At 46.3% G+C, this 17,920-nt stretch overlaps 2 protein-coding genes across 4 annotated transcripts in view; one reads left to right on the plus strand and one right to left on the minus strand.

Annotated features, from left to right (window-relative positions):
- RAI14 (retinoic acid induced 14) overlaps positions 1 to 17,920 on the plus strand; it is a 127,024-nt gene that overhangs the window by 95,391 nt on the left and 13,713 nt on the right. For all 3 annotated transcript variants that reach the window (XM_037063146.1, XM_037063145.1, XM_037063147.1), the window contains 6 exons: positions 8,476 to 8,540; positions 12,654 to 12,711; positions 13,684 to 13,754; positions 15,547 to 15,653; positions 16,728 to 16,906; positions 17,134 to 17,162. In XM_037063146.1, the coding sequence (XP_036919041.1) occupies positions 8,476 to 8,540; positions 12,654 to 12,711; positions 13,684 to 13,754; positions 15,547 to 15,653; positions 16,728 to 16,906; positions 17,134 to 17,162 (509 nt within the window). The remainder of the gene's footprint in view (positions 1 to 8,475; positions 8,541 to 12,653; positions 12,712 to 13,683; positions 13,755 to 15,546; positions 15,654 to 16,727; positions 16,907 to 17,133; positions 17,163 to 17,920) is intronic.
- Positions 197 to 754, minus strand: LOC118998831 (60S ribosomal protein L31-like). Its single transcript, XM_037063245.1, has one exon. It carries the CDS (start codon positions 752 to 754, stop codon positions 236 to 238), a length of 519 nt encoding a protein of 172 aa, XP_036919140.1. The 3' UTR covers positions 197 to 235.

Consider the following 17,920-nt stretch of genomic DNA (forward strand, 5'->3'; position numbering starts at 1 on the left):
CGAAGGTGGTCCACGGTGGAAAAGAGCACGCAGCTCACCGCCAGTGACCAAGCGCCAACGTGGTTTCATCATGTGTGCCTTTAATGTGTTTGCGCTTTCTGTGTGGTCCGTTAGGTCGGCACTGCATGCTTCTTATCCCCTGTTTAGAAAACATTATTTTCTAAAATTGCATGTAGGGACCAAACAGTATCCCCTACTGTTTGTTCTTTTTTTTTTTTTTTGGAATTTTATAACCTTATTGAACAATCAGCAGTGAGTTCTCATCCACATTAACTGTGTGTAGCTTTTTGAAAGTGGCGACAGGTACGTAGGTGACCACCGTATAGAGCCTGTTGGGTGAAGCTCCACCCACACTATGTTTTCTGGACAACCGCACCCGGTTACAGTACAGGACGTTCCTTCTTCCTGTGGCCCAGACGGCTGTGTTGAGCCTGGTGTCAGTGCGCACATCTGGAGCTCCCATCTCCTCCACGGCAAATTCCCAGATCTCTTTAAGTGCCCCAGGGTCACGCTTCTTGGAACCCACTCTGTGGACGCGCTTGTGGATGTTGACAGGGTACTCTCTGGTCCCTACCTCGTCGATGGCAGAATGGCCCTTCTTCTCGCCACCCTTCTTTGTGGGAGCTGTTATGCTGGGCCCAGATTGGAAAGCTCTTGTCACGAATCCTGACATGAGGTGATACATGGAATGACGGGTTGGGAAGCTCATTTTGTCGCTGCGATGGGCTCTGTGGACTGAAGCCACGATCCTCATCTGGAGTAGCTGCCCTTGGGTCTCCCCCTGACTGTGCTTTAGTGCGTCCAAGTCAGCCGGGGACTTGGAGGGATGGTGGAGCTGAGGGAGGAGTGCGGGGAGGAGGGAAAAGGAGGAAGAAACAGTACACACACCCCACACACGTACCTAGGCTCTGCCCTCTGCGACTCAGATTCCATTGTTCCAAGGTTGCCAACCAACTGGTTTCGGTTTTAAAGCTCCCTGGGTGATTCTAATGTGAAGCCGGTGTGGACAAATGCTGAACAAAGCGGATGGAGAGAAAAGATGGCAGAGCCTTATCGGTACGAACATTGTTCTCCTGGAGAGGGCCCCTGGGGTCTCCTGCCTGGGATTCTGCCCCTGCAGAGGATCAAAGCAACCACTGTTGGCTTCGGTTTCTCTATTGCATTTGAAAACCTTTGCCTTCTAATAAGGCTTTGGTTAGTTTTTACTAGAATATAAAATCAGTCTAACTCTGTAGTCTTATCATTAATCCATAGTGGGTCCCTTCTTCTCCCACCAGAAACATTGGCCTGCTCAGAATAGTTTTCTGGGCACAAGGGTCAGTCAAGTATAATGAGAATTATTACTCACAACATGGTTGGAAAACTTGTATTTCAGATTTGTTTCGAAAGTCTGTGGCGCTTGTTCAATATGTAAATATTCTCAGGGCTTGGGATCTTTATTCTTTGTGAGCAAATCCGGTTTCCTAGGACAGGCCAAGGGTCACTCAAAGTCCGTCAGGTGAATGAGGTGCCCCTGGGACAGCCACTTTGGGCCGAAAGTAGGGAGTGACCCAAGTGAGAGTGATTTCCCTGAGCAGTGCGACAATGGTCCCAAAATGTTTTGAGAATTGGCAGTTCCGGGAGAGGAACGAACGGCGTCCTTAAATGACGACCTGGTTCATGCTGTAGTGAAGTCATCTGGAATCCCAAGCTCAGTTATTTTGTTTTTAAAGTTCATCCTTACCCTACATGCAGAGCAGTGTAAGTGGCTAAAGGACCCTTGATGGGATGTGTGTTCACTCAAGTAAACAGGGTTTCCTTGAAGAAAATCATAACCTAGAAGAATGGCCTCAAAGTGAGTGAGTCAGAGCTGTAACACAGTTTCGTTTTGCTGCATTTGACATTAAGAACTAGATTTTAGCCAGGAGTCTGGTTATCTCCTTCATAACCAAGCATCTCCTCTTCCCCGTGCTTTTTATTATAAGGGGAAATATGTTTCCCTAAAGTGTGCTCACTGTAGGATATTTGGGAAATGCAGGGAACTATAAAGAAGATAACCAGTGCTTGCCACCAAGAGGAAACAAATTTGACTATTTTGCTATGTTTCCTTCCAGATTTTTCCTGGCACACTTTAACATAACTGAAATCACATGATGTAATAAACAACTTCCTGCCATCCCTTTAAAAGATATTTTCCCAGTGTTAATTTCTGCATTAAAAGCTCTTCAGGAGCATAGTTTTTGTTTTTGTTTTTGTTTTTGGTGGTTACATCGCACCGTGTGGGTAGACTTTGTGTTTGCCACCAAGCCCTCACTCAGGTCTTCAGGGCCTGGGGAAGCATGGAGCAGTAAGACCCATACACCCCAGTGCGGTAGCTCCTGCCCACTGAGGTGACGCTGCCCTCCAAGAAGCAACACTGGGGGTGGGTGGGGGACACACTACTGCCCCATCCTGGGTGCTTCTCTGGGCCAGTCACTGGGAACTGCCAGAGTCCATGGTTTTCCACTGGAATAGAAAGTGGTGGAACCGCAGCCCCTGTGGCCCCCTGTGGTCCAGATGTTTCATGAGAGGTAAATGTCTCAGTCACTTCTCTGTCATCCAGGATGGTTAGCCGTGAGGGCAGCACTGTTGGTCCTTGGCTTATTATTTTACTGTGGTCTGAACGAGGCGTTGACTGCTTGTGGCTTCTTGAGAGCATGCGAGGAGAACACAGGATGACAAAAGGAAGTTGCCTGTGCAAACAACGTGTGCTGAGTTACCTGGAGGGACACTGCTCAGACTTCATCCATCGCAGCAGAGAAGATGCCTGGGCTGGCTCCCACTGCCCAGGCCCGTGTCTTTCCTGTTGTCTCTCCCTCTCAGCAAAGCGGATCAGAGTCCAAGGGAAGGACAAGGACATCAGTCACTGGGCCTTAGTGCTCATAATTAATCTGGAGCGTGTTTTCATGGTGGGTAAGGTATGGATTCAGTGGCTCAGTCTTCCAGGAGCTGTCTTTTCAGCAAACCTGCCTCAAGTCCTGCAGTGTCATTACTGAGACGCAGTCCCCTTGAATCTCCAGGCCCAGGAGAGCGGCAGTGAAAACCCGTTGCCATGCACCCCAATGCCCTGCGAGTATCTGAAAAAGCCTGCTTTCAAAATACATTGCACTGACCCTTTTTATTCTTTTTATTCACAAAGTCTCTAGCATGGTCAGAAAGGTTCGCTTTCCTACTTTTTCATCTGTGGACATAGATTGTAGAAGTGGAGGGTTTTTAGCATCTGTTGTTTTTAGCAACTATCCTTCCCCATGGACTGCTTGGAAGTCTGACAAGGGAATTTTTATGGATGCTTTGCAGACAATCTTAAGAGCAAAGCACAGTCAGAAGAGAAGGCCTTGGGTAGGGTCGCACTGCACCATCAACCATCGGACAGTTCTAGATGGCCTTTGAGGCTCAGGAGAGGTGACGTGTGTGGGCGTCTCAGCGGGGCCCCACACAGCCAGCGCTCGCTGCTCTCGGCTCCTGTGTTCTCACGACTATTGCTGCGTCGCTCCGTGGCCTTTATTCTCTTTTACACGTGGGCTGTTGGAGAGGTTTCGCATCTTCACAAAAGAGAAAGAAGTATTTGATGATCACCAAGCCAACTGCTCTCATTGTACAAATCAGAAAAAAAAATCCCCAAGACTTGCAGAAGCCCGTGACTTAAATTTGGGCTTTGGATTTGCTTTTTCTTTTCCCCACTCCTTAATGACCCGGTCTCCAAATAGCATCCCAGGCAGACAGGGTCAGCAGGGAAAGCCAGCTCCATGCTCACTGCACCCTCTTGGAACTGGACCTTCGTTGTTTGTCCATCGTCTTCCATTGCTTTGTTTGCTCCTGGTCATCGTGGATGTAAGAATTGGCATTTCTGTCTGTTTTGTTAGAAAACACTTCCGCCAGACGGATTGTGGGCTTTTCAGGGGGCAGAAGGGTGGGCAAAGCCTCCATTTAGCACTCTGGAGTGTGAGGCAGGATTAAACAGAGGTGTGAACAGAAGGTTAAAGAAGACCCAGACATCTTCTGTTTGTCACAGTGCTTCTGTGCAGTATTGGCGCTCAGACTCCCAGCATCGGCGAGAATGTACGCATTTGACGCAGTGGGACAGGGTGGCGTAGACAAGATAGAATTTTCCCTCTCGTTTGAAAGTCCCAAATTGGTATGACAGCTCTGTTCCACGCTCCTGTTCTTCCACCATCCAGGGTGTCACTGTGGTCCCAGTGGCCTAGGCTGGCTCCCCCTGGATCTGCAAGCCAGCAGCCAGCAGCCAGCAGCAAGGGGAAAGGCAAACACCGCGTGGCCACACTCAGACCTAACTGGGTTCAAGTGTGACTGTGACCACACAGGGCTTTATGGGAAGCTGGGACGTTCTGGGCAGCAGTTGTATTTCATCATAGAAGGAGTTCGAAATAGAGATTGAAGGATGACATATAGCTTCTGTCACTCTCCTATATCTTAGATTTCCTCTGATTTCCTTTACACACTTGACATCCGCGATAAAACGTCTTCCCTCACTGGAGGAGAGAGACGTAGGAGAGTGCGGAAAGAGCGTACTGAGAGCGTCCTCAGAAAGGGGAGAATTTGGGAACCCTTCTCTTCCCCGGGTCTCCATGGGCTGGTCTCGCTTTTTGATTTCTGAGTGGCCTTTCGTTCCATTACACCCCTATTCCCATTCGAATTTGGTGCCACGTGAAGATAAGAAAGGTAATATTTATCTTGAAACTTGGGCCCTTTGGAGGATGAGTCTTTGAAATGTAACTGGAAGTTATAGCCAAAACTGTATTTCATATTTTAATTTAAAGGAAAACCCCAAATGATTGTATGCTTTATGGTACTTGACTTGCTATTAACTCACGCATGTGAGGTGGGAAGGGTCAGACACACACCATGACAGCGTAGCCTGGCTGTGAAAGTGTTTCAGACAATACGTGCGTGTGCAAAAAAGAAATCTTTTGATTATAAATAAAACGCTGTGCAAGTCTGCACTGGGGAGTCTAAGATAATTTCATAACTCTAATAATAAGAATGGTCATTATAAGTAAGTCTTTCATACTCTGATCTTGTCTCTCCTTAGAACATAACAAGGCAGTTGAACTTAAGGTTCAGTAATAAACATTTGAAGTAAAGATGAGGATTTCTAAGAATAATGTTATCTAAATATATTTAAATTATAAGTGAGAACCAGATAAATTCATAGTTTTATTGTGTTTATATTCAACATTCTAAAACTCCAATTTTTAAGAAGATATACTAAACCTTATCTAGTTGAGTATTATTTAATTCTTTTTATTTTTCTTAAATGTTTTGTGTCTTATGATCTGTCATTTCTCAAACTTTGGCTTTTTGCTCTGTGTGAGAGCCTATCTGTCTATGCTGTGATGTCACTGGTTTTAATTTTTCATGTGCACTTGAAGAGCATGTGCTCAGTCCCATATTTCCTCCCTTACGTTAGTTAATTCTTCTCTGTTTTCCTCAGTGACCTTAAAGAGTGGAATAAACAGTCACCGTCCGAAGTGGTCTAGAGGGGGCACCCCCTGGCTAGAATGGTCCGGCCATTCTTCCTAGACTGTCCTTTAATCATAAGATTCTTAAACCACCTGAACGGCCCGCAACTCTTGCCTCATAAGTAATGCTGGTCTTTTCATTTAGAGGCCAAGTTCTGCTCTAATGCACTTGAATTCGGATTGCCCTGGTGTTTGCCTGTGGGGAAATTGCTTCCTGACATTCCAGACAGATCCACAGCTGAAGGGGGCCAGACGTTTGCACTGTCTCGTTTCAGTGAGATTCTGTCACTAGGATAATATATTCTCTCTGGAAGATTTTGCATTTGGAAAGGGAATTTTGTTTTATCAAAGCGGTGAGAGGCATCTCACTTCAGACACTGTCCAGTGTATGAGGCATCATTTGGATTTTGAGGCCATTTTAAGTGAAAAATGCTTGAGAGCTCCTGGTTGGGAAAACATACCATAGGGCCGAGGAACAAGAGGTCTTGTTTCTCCAGAAGCACGGCACTTATTTCCAGGAATGATGAGAACGCTTGGGGTTAAATGAAAGCCCGTAGTTCGTTTTGCGACAAGTTATTTAAGTCTCCCTCCCATCCTGTCTTTGGGGAGCTGTGCCTTTTTGCAGTGGGTGCTGTTTATGTGACACGAACAGCCTTTGTCCACGGCACAGACAAGTTAACGCACATGTACACAACATAAAAACAGTCTTCAAGCCCTGGCTGGTGTGGCTCAGTGGATTGAGTGCTGGCCTGCGAACTAAAGGTTGCTGGTTCGATTTCCAGTCAGGGCACGTGCCTGGGTTGTGGGTCAGGTCCCCATTTGGGGGCTCATGAGAGACAGCCACACATTGATGTTTCTTTCCCTTTCTTTTGCCCTCCCTTCCCCCTCTCTCTGAAAAATAAATAGATAAAATTTTAAAAAACAAACGATCTTCAGCTTACCATCAAGATGGCTTCCCAAAGTTCCTGTGTAAGCATGGGTTTCATCAGATGCAGAATGGGCTTGTCCTTAGAAACGATGGTTGGGGCTGATGGTTGGGCCCAGGCTAGCCCACCAAAGCCTGTTTAATGGCTAATGTGGCTGAACTCACAGCCTGGGAGGAGGGGGCCTCATGCAGGAAGAGGAAGGGGGGGAAGATCTTCATCTTCCTACTTCCAAGGGCCCCGTTTCCCTCATTTCCTAGCCTTCCTCTTCGGCATCTGTTTGGGAGGGAGGGGCTCCTGCCTGTGAGTGTCCCACCCCCTCCACACACCCTTAGCATCTCTCAGTCCAGCCCAAATCAGAAAAAAGGAATCTGACCTTTGACCTTACACATTTTGTGCAGCTCACTGTGGTCCTAAGCCCTCTAATTTTTAAACATGGTATTTCCTAGACATAATGATTCTCTAATAATTAGTGAATTTTTGCTTTGAAAGGAGACATGGTATTTGGACACTGGACCATCATATAAAAGAAATTGTTCCTCTCAACCTGGTGATTCTCAACCTGGGGTGGTTCTGCCCCGCCCCCACAAATTAGGAGACTCAGCAATGTCTGTGGGCATTTCTGATTGTCCCAATTAGACAGCTAGTGTGGGGAGAGGCAGAGGTGTTGCTTAACATCCCACTATGCGCAGGCCAACCCCCTACAGCTTAAAACTCAATAATACTGAGGCGGAGGTGTTGCGCTGGGAGTGTCTTGGTCAAACATTTGAGAAACGCAGGATATAAGAGTTTCCTAGGTGTATTAGGTTGGCTGGCAGTGGTGACTTTTGTCCCCTCCCCACAAGCCCCCTCCCCAGACAGCGGTGATGAACATAAACATACCCGATAATTCAGATTAACAAGTGTGTATGGAGAGCCTACTGTGTGCCAGCAGTGCTATGGGCACTAGGGATACAGCAGGGATAACACAGCAACTCCTGTCGCCTCTGTGTTAATATTCCAGTGGGGAAAGGAGAACAGCTCACTACATGAATGTTCGTGTCTGTGTAGAGAGAACGGGGCCAGTGGGACGGAGTGTTGGAAAGTGCTCAGTGCCACCAAGAACAGACGTGAAGCCAGGAGACGGGATCAAAGGGGTGGGGAAGGATCTGGAACTTTAAGTGGGGAAGTCAGGACAGTCTCTTTCAGAAGGCAGCGGTTCATTGGCTCAGGAGGGAGGTGAGGAGCAAGTGGGGTGGTTACCCTGGAGAGGTAGGATTCAGGTGAACAGGGAGCAATGTCTAAATAAATGCCCTGGGGTGGGAGCCTGCTGGGGTGGCAGATACCAAGGCCCCTCGGTCATAGAAATTCCTCTGTAGGCCCATTAGGCCGTGGGGGCAGCTGGGTGTTGTGTTAGCATTTCCTAAAATTATCTGTCCACAGAAACATCAGGGAGCCTCATATCAGGCTTGTGTTCTTGAAGGAAATGGAAAGAAACACTACTTCCCTGGTGGGTAGTTGTTTTGTAACTCTCTTCCTTCTTCTCTGGAAGAACTAGACTCTCAGAGCTTCAGGTGGGTTCCATCTAGGGGCTGGAGTACATTTGGAAGGGGGAAGTGAGAAGTCAAAAAGTGTGGGTGTCGCATGCATTCTCCGTGGGCGTGCAGGCTGCCTTCGTTGGGTCCCCAAGCCTGTGGGATCCGCATCTGTGACTGTGGACACGGGACCTTTGACGTACTTGTTGACAGCAGAAAGCACAACTTCTAAGCTGCCTGGCGCGTGTCCACAGCCAGCTCTCACCCGGAGCTGACCGGCACCCCAGGAGGACAGCAGCAGAAGCAGACCCTGAACGTTGTCCCATGGGCGGGGTGCCCTGTGTTCTCCCAGTTCTGTGGAACTGAACTCAGAGATAAGGAATTGAGGCCCGACTCCTAAGGATAACAATCCTGTCTTTGTTGGAGAACAGTTTATTTCCTCATAGTTGTCTTCATGGCAGAGATAAGAGATTTAAAATGTGTGGCTGTTTTACTTATTCATTTATCTATTTTCACTTTTGTTTTCTTAAATCTATTTAGGACACAGTGCTTTGCACCTCGCAGCCAAGAATGGCCACCATGAGTACATCAAGAAGCTCCTGCAGGTAAAAAGGACAGCCACTGAAAACGATACACACGGCACCTCCAACGTTTAAAGTAACCTTGTCCGTGAAAGGACAAATTCTCCTTCTCTGTCTCTCTCTCTCTCTGTCTTTCCCTCCTTTTCTCTCCTTTAAATGCTATTCCAGAACCCGCTTTCTTCAGAAGCTTCATTATCGAAATGCCAGCCCAGGAGAAGCTTACTTCTGTAGCCATCACGCCGGTCGGGAATCTGGAGAGTCTCCCTGGGATCCAGTCTTTTTTTCTCCTTTTTTTAGCTCCTCTTTCTCTTTTTCTGAAGGACTTGGGCCCTTGAAATCGTCAGTTAGAAAAAACACTAGGCTATGCAAAAGAAACTTTTACACTTTGTGACAGTATAGATGGACCTGGAGAACATTATGCTGAGTGAAATAAGCCAGTCAGAGAAAGACAAATATCATATCTCACTCATATGTGGAATCTAATAAACAAGCTGAACTAACAAGGAAAATGGGGACACACTCATAGACAAGCAGATGACAGCTAGTTGCGGGGGAGGTTAGGGGTGGAGGGATTGAGTGGAAAGGAAAAAGGACTCATGGACAACAGGGTGGTGATTGCTGGGGCAAGGGGAGTATAAGGGGACTAAATGGTAATGGAAAAATTACAAATAAAGATTAAGTTAAAAAATATGAAAAACTTTTCCCCATGCTGTTGGAGATCCTCACAAATAGGCTGTCCCCTGTCCTACTCCTCTCTAGTCCCCTCATTAGTAAAATACAGCTCTTCTTGTGAACCAAAATTTCAGTCATTATTTCCTTGTATGTAACTCGAGCTTTTAGTTCTTAAGTTCTTTGTTTTATTCTTCTTTATAATTTTAAGCTAACTCCCTGGTTTGACAGCCTTGCCAAGAAGCTCATAATGATCACTTGGGGTGCCGACTTCCATAAATCTTTATAAAGATGAATATTTAATGAAATCCCTATAGATGCTGTTACTGTAACGTCCAGCGGTTACCAGTCAGAATGCAAGCTGGCTGTCCTCGGGAACGGCACAGAGCGGTACAGTGTGTGTTTGGAGAACTGCCTGTTCCACGGCGCTGTCGTCTCAGCCTTTGGAGCGCTGTTTGCAACCCAGAAGCTTGCTTTAATTTGACTTTGCGGTTCTAATGTAGGAACGTGGCCATGTTCTTCAACTTGACCTGCTCTGCTGATCACACAGCTTCTTGTCTTGCATTGCATGATGCAAGCCACCACCAATGCCAGGATACTTAGCCTTCACAGGTCTTGGATGTGAAATTCACGAAAAACAGGTCAACGTCTGTGATGCTCATTATTTTTGTGATGAGTCTTCTCCCTGGAAACAGTTCAAATAAAACTTTTCTCATCTGCCTTCTCTGGGACTGGGCGGGCGCTCTGGATAAATGAGAATTGTTGACTTGCCCAAGTTAGTGCCCTACCTCCACACCCTTGGTCTTACCTCAGTTGTTGAAACTTCTTTGTGTTCTCCCATCCAAGTACTAACCAGGCGCGATACTGCTTAGGTTCCGAGATCAGACGAGATTGAAAACTTTTATGTGTTCTAAATCTCCACTCCCCTCCTGGCTTGGCTACCCAGACTGTGCATCTGGCTCTGATTTTAAGGAAGAATGAACTTGACAAGCTAGAAATCCTCATGGGCAAGGACCAGATATTCTAGCCTCTCATGTAATCTTATATCTGGTTATGCAAATGGATTGGGTTTTTCTCTGGAATCTTTGAAGCCTTTAAACAGTTCCTTGTGCTGTGCTAAAATTAGGCCAAAGCATGGTAAGGTGGAACTTGATCCTCATTCTTCTCACCACTGAAGGGCAGACAAACAGACATTTCCCTCTAATGTTGCCTGTCCTTGCCTCCCCGAACTTACAAATTGTGTGAATGCTATTTCTGAATAGTGGTTAAAACCTAAGGCTTTGATATCCTCCTAACAGGTTGCTTCCCTTGGGCCCTGTGTCTCTAGTTAGTTCTTTACCTCCCATCTTGGCAACCCATGTTCTCTGCGATGTGACCCCTCACCCCTGCACCCTCTGTATTTATTCCTCTCTCTGGGCTCTCCAGACCGAGGCTCTTACTACCTGTCCGCTAGAGATACTTGCCGTCTCCAGTGACTTGTCGGTTTAAAGGTCTAGCTCCTCAAGGCAGTGAGTACAAGTAGGGCCTTGTGAAACCTTTAATTCAAACAAAGTCTCTCCGTCCCTCGATAGCCAACTCTCCACCCCTCCCTTTCTTCTAACAAGTGTTCCCCCGGGCACTTGTATCAAGCCTTGAATGTATTACATACTTCTGAACACAGCAGCCCCTGTTTTGATGGAGCTTGCAGTCTAGTAAACAAGTACACAAGATGCATTTAAAATTACACAGCACTAAAAAGAAAGTAACAGAATAATGTGCAGTGAAATGAAGAGTAGTGTTCAGGGAAGGCTTCATGGAGGAGGTGATAATCAAGCTGAGAATGTAGCCATCCAAAGAGCCAAAGGGAGAGCACTCTAAGCAGACACAGCAGCAAGTATGAAGGCCTAAGATAGGAAAGGCACTAGTCAAAGAGGAAAGAAAGCCATTGAGTGGGCCTGGGGCAAAACACAGGAGGAAGAGAAATAAAGGCAGAGGGTATGGACCTTGTATGTTATGATGGACAGACTATAATTATTGTAAGTACAGTGTGCGACTGGAAGAGCTTTTAAGGAAAGAGGGACTGTTTTAAAAGATCACTCTACTTGTACAGAGGGTTGGCTAAATGGGGGAAACGCAGAAGTGTGGAGACCTGCCAGGGCTTCCCCTAGGGACAGGGGAAGGGACAGGCTGTGCCTGTCCAGGTGGGAGGGCGCTGGTTCCCACCAGGCTGTCATGGAGAAGCCAGACAGTAGAACCGGGGTATGCTCTCGGAGCAGAATTGTCAGGGTGTGGTGGAAGGGGGAGGACATGAAATTGAAGAGGAATCGGTAGTTTCCGGCTGGCGGACTAGACTGATGTAATGCTGTTGATGGACAAGGAAGCGTCGGAGGATTGGGCTGGAGGAGTGGAAGGACCCAGAAGGTTTGGCTGTGCCAGACTTGAGGTGCCTCTGAGACCGCAGGACGGCACTGGGAGTCAGGCAGTGGGTTATCAAGCCTGGTGCTCAGAGGTGACCTCTAGTGTACTGGTAAGAACGCAGCTCCAGCTCTGCCTGTCTGGGTTCAAATCCTGGCCCTGCTGCTTACTGTGACCTGAGCAGATTATTAACGTCTCTGTAGCTCAGCATCCTCATAGAAAACGGGACTAAATGATGGTGTCCAATGAGGGCTGTTAGGAGCCTTAGAACAGTTCTTAGAACAGTGTCTGGCACATCACAGCTGGTATTTAGACAATATTGTTGCTGTTGTTGTTGAGATATGCATTTGGGAGGCGTCAGGTGTTAGATCTGGATGAGATTACCGAGGAAGAAAGCTTAGAGGCAGCACCAAGGAGCTCAAGGTTTTATGTTTGGCTGTGGGAGGAGGGGTGGCCCCAGCAGTGGGAAGAAAACCAGGGCTAGACGGGCCAGGCAGGGCTCTAGGAGCGGGGGGTGGAGAGCTGGAGAGGGCTGCAGGTGAGAGGTCATGGGCAGAGGAGGACCAAAAGGTTCGTTGGAAACGCGAGGATGGTTGGTGACTTAGATGAGGACCTTTCTCTGGAGTCTTGAGGGAAAACACCTGTGGGTTCAGGAGTGAGTGGTAGGTGAGGAAGTGTGCACTGACTGTGTGTGGACAATGCTTGAGAAAAGTCATTTTGAAAGGGGGACAGAGAATTAGGGCTGGGAATAGGAGGGGAGGATGATCGTATCAAGAGGAAAAATTGAGGAGTGTGTTTGATAGCTCGTGGGGAAGACCCGAGGTGGGTGGGAATATGGCGATGGGGTAGGGACAGGAGGAGGTGGCTGGAGCAGCAGGGTGACAGTTTGCCTGTGTCCTGATGGCTTGGAGATGAGTCTTCCTCCCCGTGAGAGACTACGGGCCTCTGGAGCATGGTGATTAGGGCCATTCGTGTTTATGCTCTTCCCGACGAGGCCCGTCATACTTCGCAAGAAGAAGATGGATTGACTTCAACTGAGCTTGATTCCATGATTTGTTTGTTTCTGTCTTACAGTCTAAGTGCCCGGCTGAAAGTACCGACAGCTCTGGGAAAACCGCCTTGCATTACGCAGGTAACTCACATCCTCCTGTTTGCCTTTGGCCCTGAGACACACTCCTGACTCAAGCCTTTAAACTGACTATTCTTGCTGCTGTTTTCTGCCATTATTCTTAGACAGTCCCATTTTCTTCAGTTTGCAAAGCTTCTAGAATCATCAAGGAATAAATCTAGTCTAGATTTCATGAGTTGCCTGCCAAATAACCAGTAAAACTTGTCTTTGTTATATTTGAATTAATTTAAGGTTCTCGTTTAAACTAAGAGGTATTCATAAGCATTTGTAGATTTCAAGTAATGGACGATATAGATTTTTTCTGATTAGGTGCTCATTAAGAACATCAGTCGTCAACATTTTGCTTCACTGTCTGTTACGCAGCCTCGAGGGACAGAATGTTGACACTGAACTTGGGGATGATGAGATTTACAAATTTCTTTTCGGGCGAGTTGTGGAAAAGCCCAATCAGATGTTTGCCCACGGGCAGTGGCAGGCTAACCCTGAATAAACAAACCGCGATCGAGAACACCTCTCCACCCTCCCATTTCGCTCCAGTGCAGCCAGAGTGAACAGGTGCAAACTGGGCAGAACTGCGGCTTCTTCCCGGGAGCTCGTGGTGGTGCCGTGTGTGAGAGTAGCTTTGTGAGCCCCAGTGTTCTGTTTTCCNGTCAACATTTTGCTTCACTGTCTGTTACGCAGCCTCGAGGGACAGAATGTTGACACTGAACTTGGGGATGATGAGATTTACAAATTTCTTTTCGGGCGAGTTGTGGAAAAGCCCAATCAGATGTTTGCCCACGGGCAGTGGCAGGCTAACCCTGAATAAACAAACCGCGATTGAGAACACCTCTCCACCCTCCCATTTCGCTCCAGTGCAGCCAGAGTGAACAGGTGCAAACTGGGCAGAACTGCAGCTTCTTCCCGGGAGCTCGTGGTGGTGCCGTGTGTGAGAGTAGCTTTGTGAGCCCCGGTGTTCTGTTTTCCCCTCCTCAGCGGCACGAGGCTGCCTTCCCGCTGTGCAGGTGCTGTGTGAGCACAGAAGCCCCGTGAACCTCAAGGACTCGGTGAGTGCCAGGCGGCCACAGGGGTTGGAGGCGCACAGTGGTTTCTAGAGCACTGACAGTCACCGACGTTAGAGACCTAAGTGTCTGGCAGATTCAGTGGCTTTTCAGTGTAGCGCCTCTTCTGCAAAATGGATGGAAGTGTTATTCCCCACTGGTCCCTAAATCGTAAGTAAAACGCTTTGCAGCATGCCCCTATGTGTATACTTACACATGAGGATATCTGTGTGGTCAACCATTAACTTAAATATTAATAAGATTTGGTTTCCTATTTTTAAAAAATTTTTTAAAAAGTCTAAGTAGAAGCGTCATGCTGTTCTTTGGGGGTAGGTGCGCCTGGGTAGGGGTCTTCAATTACAGAGGCCACTCTAGCCTATTGCAATCTCCCCGGGCCGTCTGGAGAATGAGTTTACATGCCCATTGCTCCTGCTTACAGGGTCCCTGCTGCTGCGTGGGAATTGCTAGGCACACACTTACACCTCGTGGAGATGCTGTGAAGTAAGCTGTGGGATCTGCGAATAACTTCACACTCCTGCATTTCAATTCCTTACAACCAGACCCTGGGATAACTTCTAAGAGATGGTTTTTTAGAACTGTGTCTGAAACTCTGCTTTAAAAGGACACTTGATCCTCAAGCAGCGATTCTATCCTAACAAATCTCCATGTTGAAATAATTGGGGATGTTGTAACTTAATCTTTTTCCTTTGCTTATTTGAGTGAAACACACCAACCGTGAAAGTTACCATTGACCCTGTTTGGAGGGGGTAACCAAGGAAAGGGCAGGATCAAAGCTCCTCGTGTGGTTTGTGCCATTTGAATCAGGCCTCCTTCACTGTAGATCTATGCAAATAGATACCTATGTATCCTCCTAGTATTTCTTCATTGGTTCTGTATTGTCATGTTTAAATCTGTAACGTGTGTCTATGAGTTGGGGATCTAATTTTCTTCTTTTCTGAAGGAATTGCCAATTGTCCTATTGGAACATGATAAATCATTCCCCATCCATCTCTTTATCTAGTCATGTGATGGTAATACACAAACTCTTAATTTATATTATGTTTTTTTAATCCTCACCTTAGGATACGATTACTGGTTTTAGAAAGAGAGGAAGGGGCAGGGGGAGAGAGGGAAAGAGAGAGAGAGAGAGAGAGAGGGAGAGAGAGAGAGAGAGAGAGAGAGAGAGAAAACCATCTATCAGTTGCCTTCTGTATGTGCCCCAACCAGGGATCAAACCAGCAACCTTTTGGTACACAGCACGGTGCTCCAGCCCACGGAGCCACCTGGCCAGGGCTATTACATGTTTTGATACGTAGTAACATTATGAAAGAGGATGCTTTCCAGGAAGGCAGTAGTGGCCTGGCAGGACACACAGAGTCTACTCGGAGGAGCCTCCTCAGAGGGCGGCGGACCTCCTCATGCCCTGTGAAGCAACTCCCTTCTCCCAGAGCCACCTCCCAGTAAACCTGGCACGTACACCTGCCTGGAGCCTTTGCATACTTCGTGTCCCACGTTCTCTCGTGTCATCACTGGGCTGATGGCCCGGGGAACACAAGCACCTCGAGAGACTGAGGCCCCCGAGGAAAAGCTAAGGGTGAAAGTCCGTTAGAAGAGTTGTGCCCAGATCTAGTCGCACCCCACCCCCAGTGGGAGCACAGACTGTTCCGGGGCGGGGGGGGGAGGGGTCAAATGTCAGACCAGCGGGGCGATCCAGGGACCAATGTAGAGCGAACGGGGACCTTTGCCGTTCTGGCGTTGGCATCTGCGTGACAAGTCTTTCCCTGAATTTGTCCCCTAGGATGGGAATATACCACTGCTTCTCGCAGCACAAAGTGGCCACAGCGAGGTCTGCCGCTTCCTTCTGGATCACGGAGCAGATGTCAATTCCAGGGACAAAAACGGAAGGTACCGTAGAACCAGAAACCATGTGACTTCTGGGTCACCCACACTCCGAGACTCTTCGGAAATACAGCTGTAGTTTGGATCATCAGTTATGAAATGGTTTTAACTCTTTTTAAAAAAATTTCTGCCTTTTTAAATGATCAAGAACCTGTTTTGACTTAAAAAAAATTTTTTCCCCAGACCTCTGAGAACATCATTGAGTCTGTAATGAGGTTATTTATTTTATTTTTTTTAAGATTTTATTTATTTATTTCTAGAGAAAGGGGAAGGGAGGGAGACAAAGAGGGAGAGAAACATCAGCGTGTGGTTGCCTCTCACATGGGCCCTATGGGGGACCTGGGCTGTAACCCAGGCATGTGCCCTGACTGGGAATCGAACTGGCAACTCTGGTTTGCAGCCCTCACTCAATCCACTGAGCTACACCAGCCAGGAGTGATGTTATGAAATACTAAAGTGAATAGGCCATTTCCTGTGACTTTTCATGCAAAATTAATTAAAAGTAAACATTGATTTCTTTTATAAAAATCATCCTAACAATGGGTAGGTAATTTGGAATGCTTAAGGTGAAAAAAACAACAAGATTTGTGCCAATCATATGAAATTCCATCATCTTTAGAAGATTATGCTTACAAGATTGTGTCTGTGTTGTTTAACCTAAGATGGCTTAATGTTTTGAGTTAATCTGAGGTTTTAGAAAGCAACTGCCTAACTTCACGTTGATAGCATTCGGTTTTGAATCCTCTAGAAGATGAAGTGTAGCACAGGTTTAATTGCACTTGCTCTTCTTTCCCTGGTTTGTCTTTTATTTTTATTTTTATTTATTTATCTTTAGAGGGGAAGGGAAGGAGAGAGGGAGAGAAATATCAATGTCTGGTTGCCTCTCATGTGTCCCCTGCTGGGAACTGGCCTGCACCCCAGGCATGTGCCCTGACTGGGAATTGAACCGCGATCATGTGGTTCACAGGCCTGCACTCAGTCTACTGAGCTACACCCACCAGGGCCTTTCCCTGGTTTTAAGACAGGAAATGGGTTCCCGCATTTTGTTGGAACTAACTTGGCGTCTCCTGTTTTCTCCAGAACTGCTCTCATGGTGGCCTGTGAGATCGGCAGCTCTAACATCGCGGAAGCCTTAATTAAAAAAGGCGCAGACCTGACCCTCGTGGATTCTCTCGGACACAATGCCTTACATTATTCCAAACTCTCAGAAAACGCAGGAATTCAAAGCCTTCTATTATCAAAAATCTCTCAGGATGCTGGTATGTGAAAGAAAAGAGCCTGTGTTGTTTTTTCCATCTACTCCATGTTCCCCAAAGGGAAAAGGAATGTGTGCAATATGATATATTGTATTACTCTTTCAAACATGTTCTTGAAGAAAAATGATGTGTGAAGTGTATTGTATATTGGGTGTATCCCCGACCCAAAGTGAGTAAGACTTATTATGGTTCTTATAGTTCTTTTTCTCCCCCCACTTTTTCCTCTATAGATTCTAAGACACCAACAAAACCAAAGCAGGTATTTATCTTTGGGGGAGGGGATCTGTTTTTTCATCTTTGCTTGTGAAAATTTGAAAATGTTCCAATTAAGCAATTCTATGGTCCTAGAAAAGTGATAAAGACTATGTGGAAAATACTTAAGAAGTGAGATATCTTTAGAGAAAATGATTCGTTGTCACAAGGTGGTAAATGTTTTCTAAATTGTTTACCCTATTTCAAAGCTTATCCCTTTAAACCTGCTACTTAAAATTTTATCTTTTTCTGAAATGTACTAATACTTCCTGTTGTTGTGAAAGTGTTTGATCCAGTTTAAACTCTGAGAGTGAGGAACAATATTTTAAATACTTGTAATATCCCGTGGATCGTAGACCTAGTACATCCATGGCAACATTGGGTATTTAGTGAAAATAAGATATTCAGCTTTTCCTTGTAATTTGGGGCTTTTCGAAAATGCCGTTAGTGTTACACAGAAACTGAGAAGTTTGCCCTTTATTTTGGAGGGTTTTTTTTTTCCTAAAAACATAGTCACTTACTTTACTGTTAATGAGATGTTGTATTTGGCTGTTTATTTATACATCAGAGTTTTGGGTTTTTTTTTTAAATTATAAGCACAAAACTCAGTACTGAATTTATTGTGTACTAACAGTGTTACTATTTATCCACAACTTTTAGAGATGAGGTTCTTCCTTCCCTCTATGTTTACATTCTGTAAGGAAAAGAATGGAAGTAATGCAAAATGGGGGAAATTCCACTCACCACTTTGCGTTATGAGGAGAG

Source organism: Sturnira hondurensis, unplaced genomic scaffold (assembly GCF_014824575.4).
Source record: "Sturnira hondurensis isolate 20B ecotype Veracruz unplaced genomic scaffold, ASM1482457v3 Scaffold0014384, whole genome shotgun sequence".
NCBI classification, from domain to species: Eukaryota; Metazoa; Chordata; class Mammalia; order Chiroptera; family Phyllostomidae; genus Sturnira; species Sturnira hondurensis.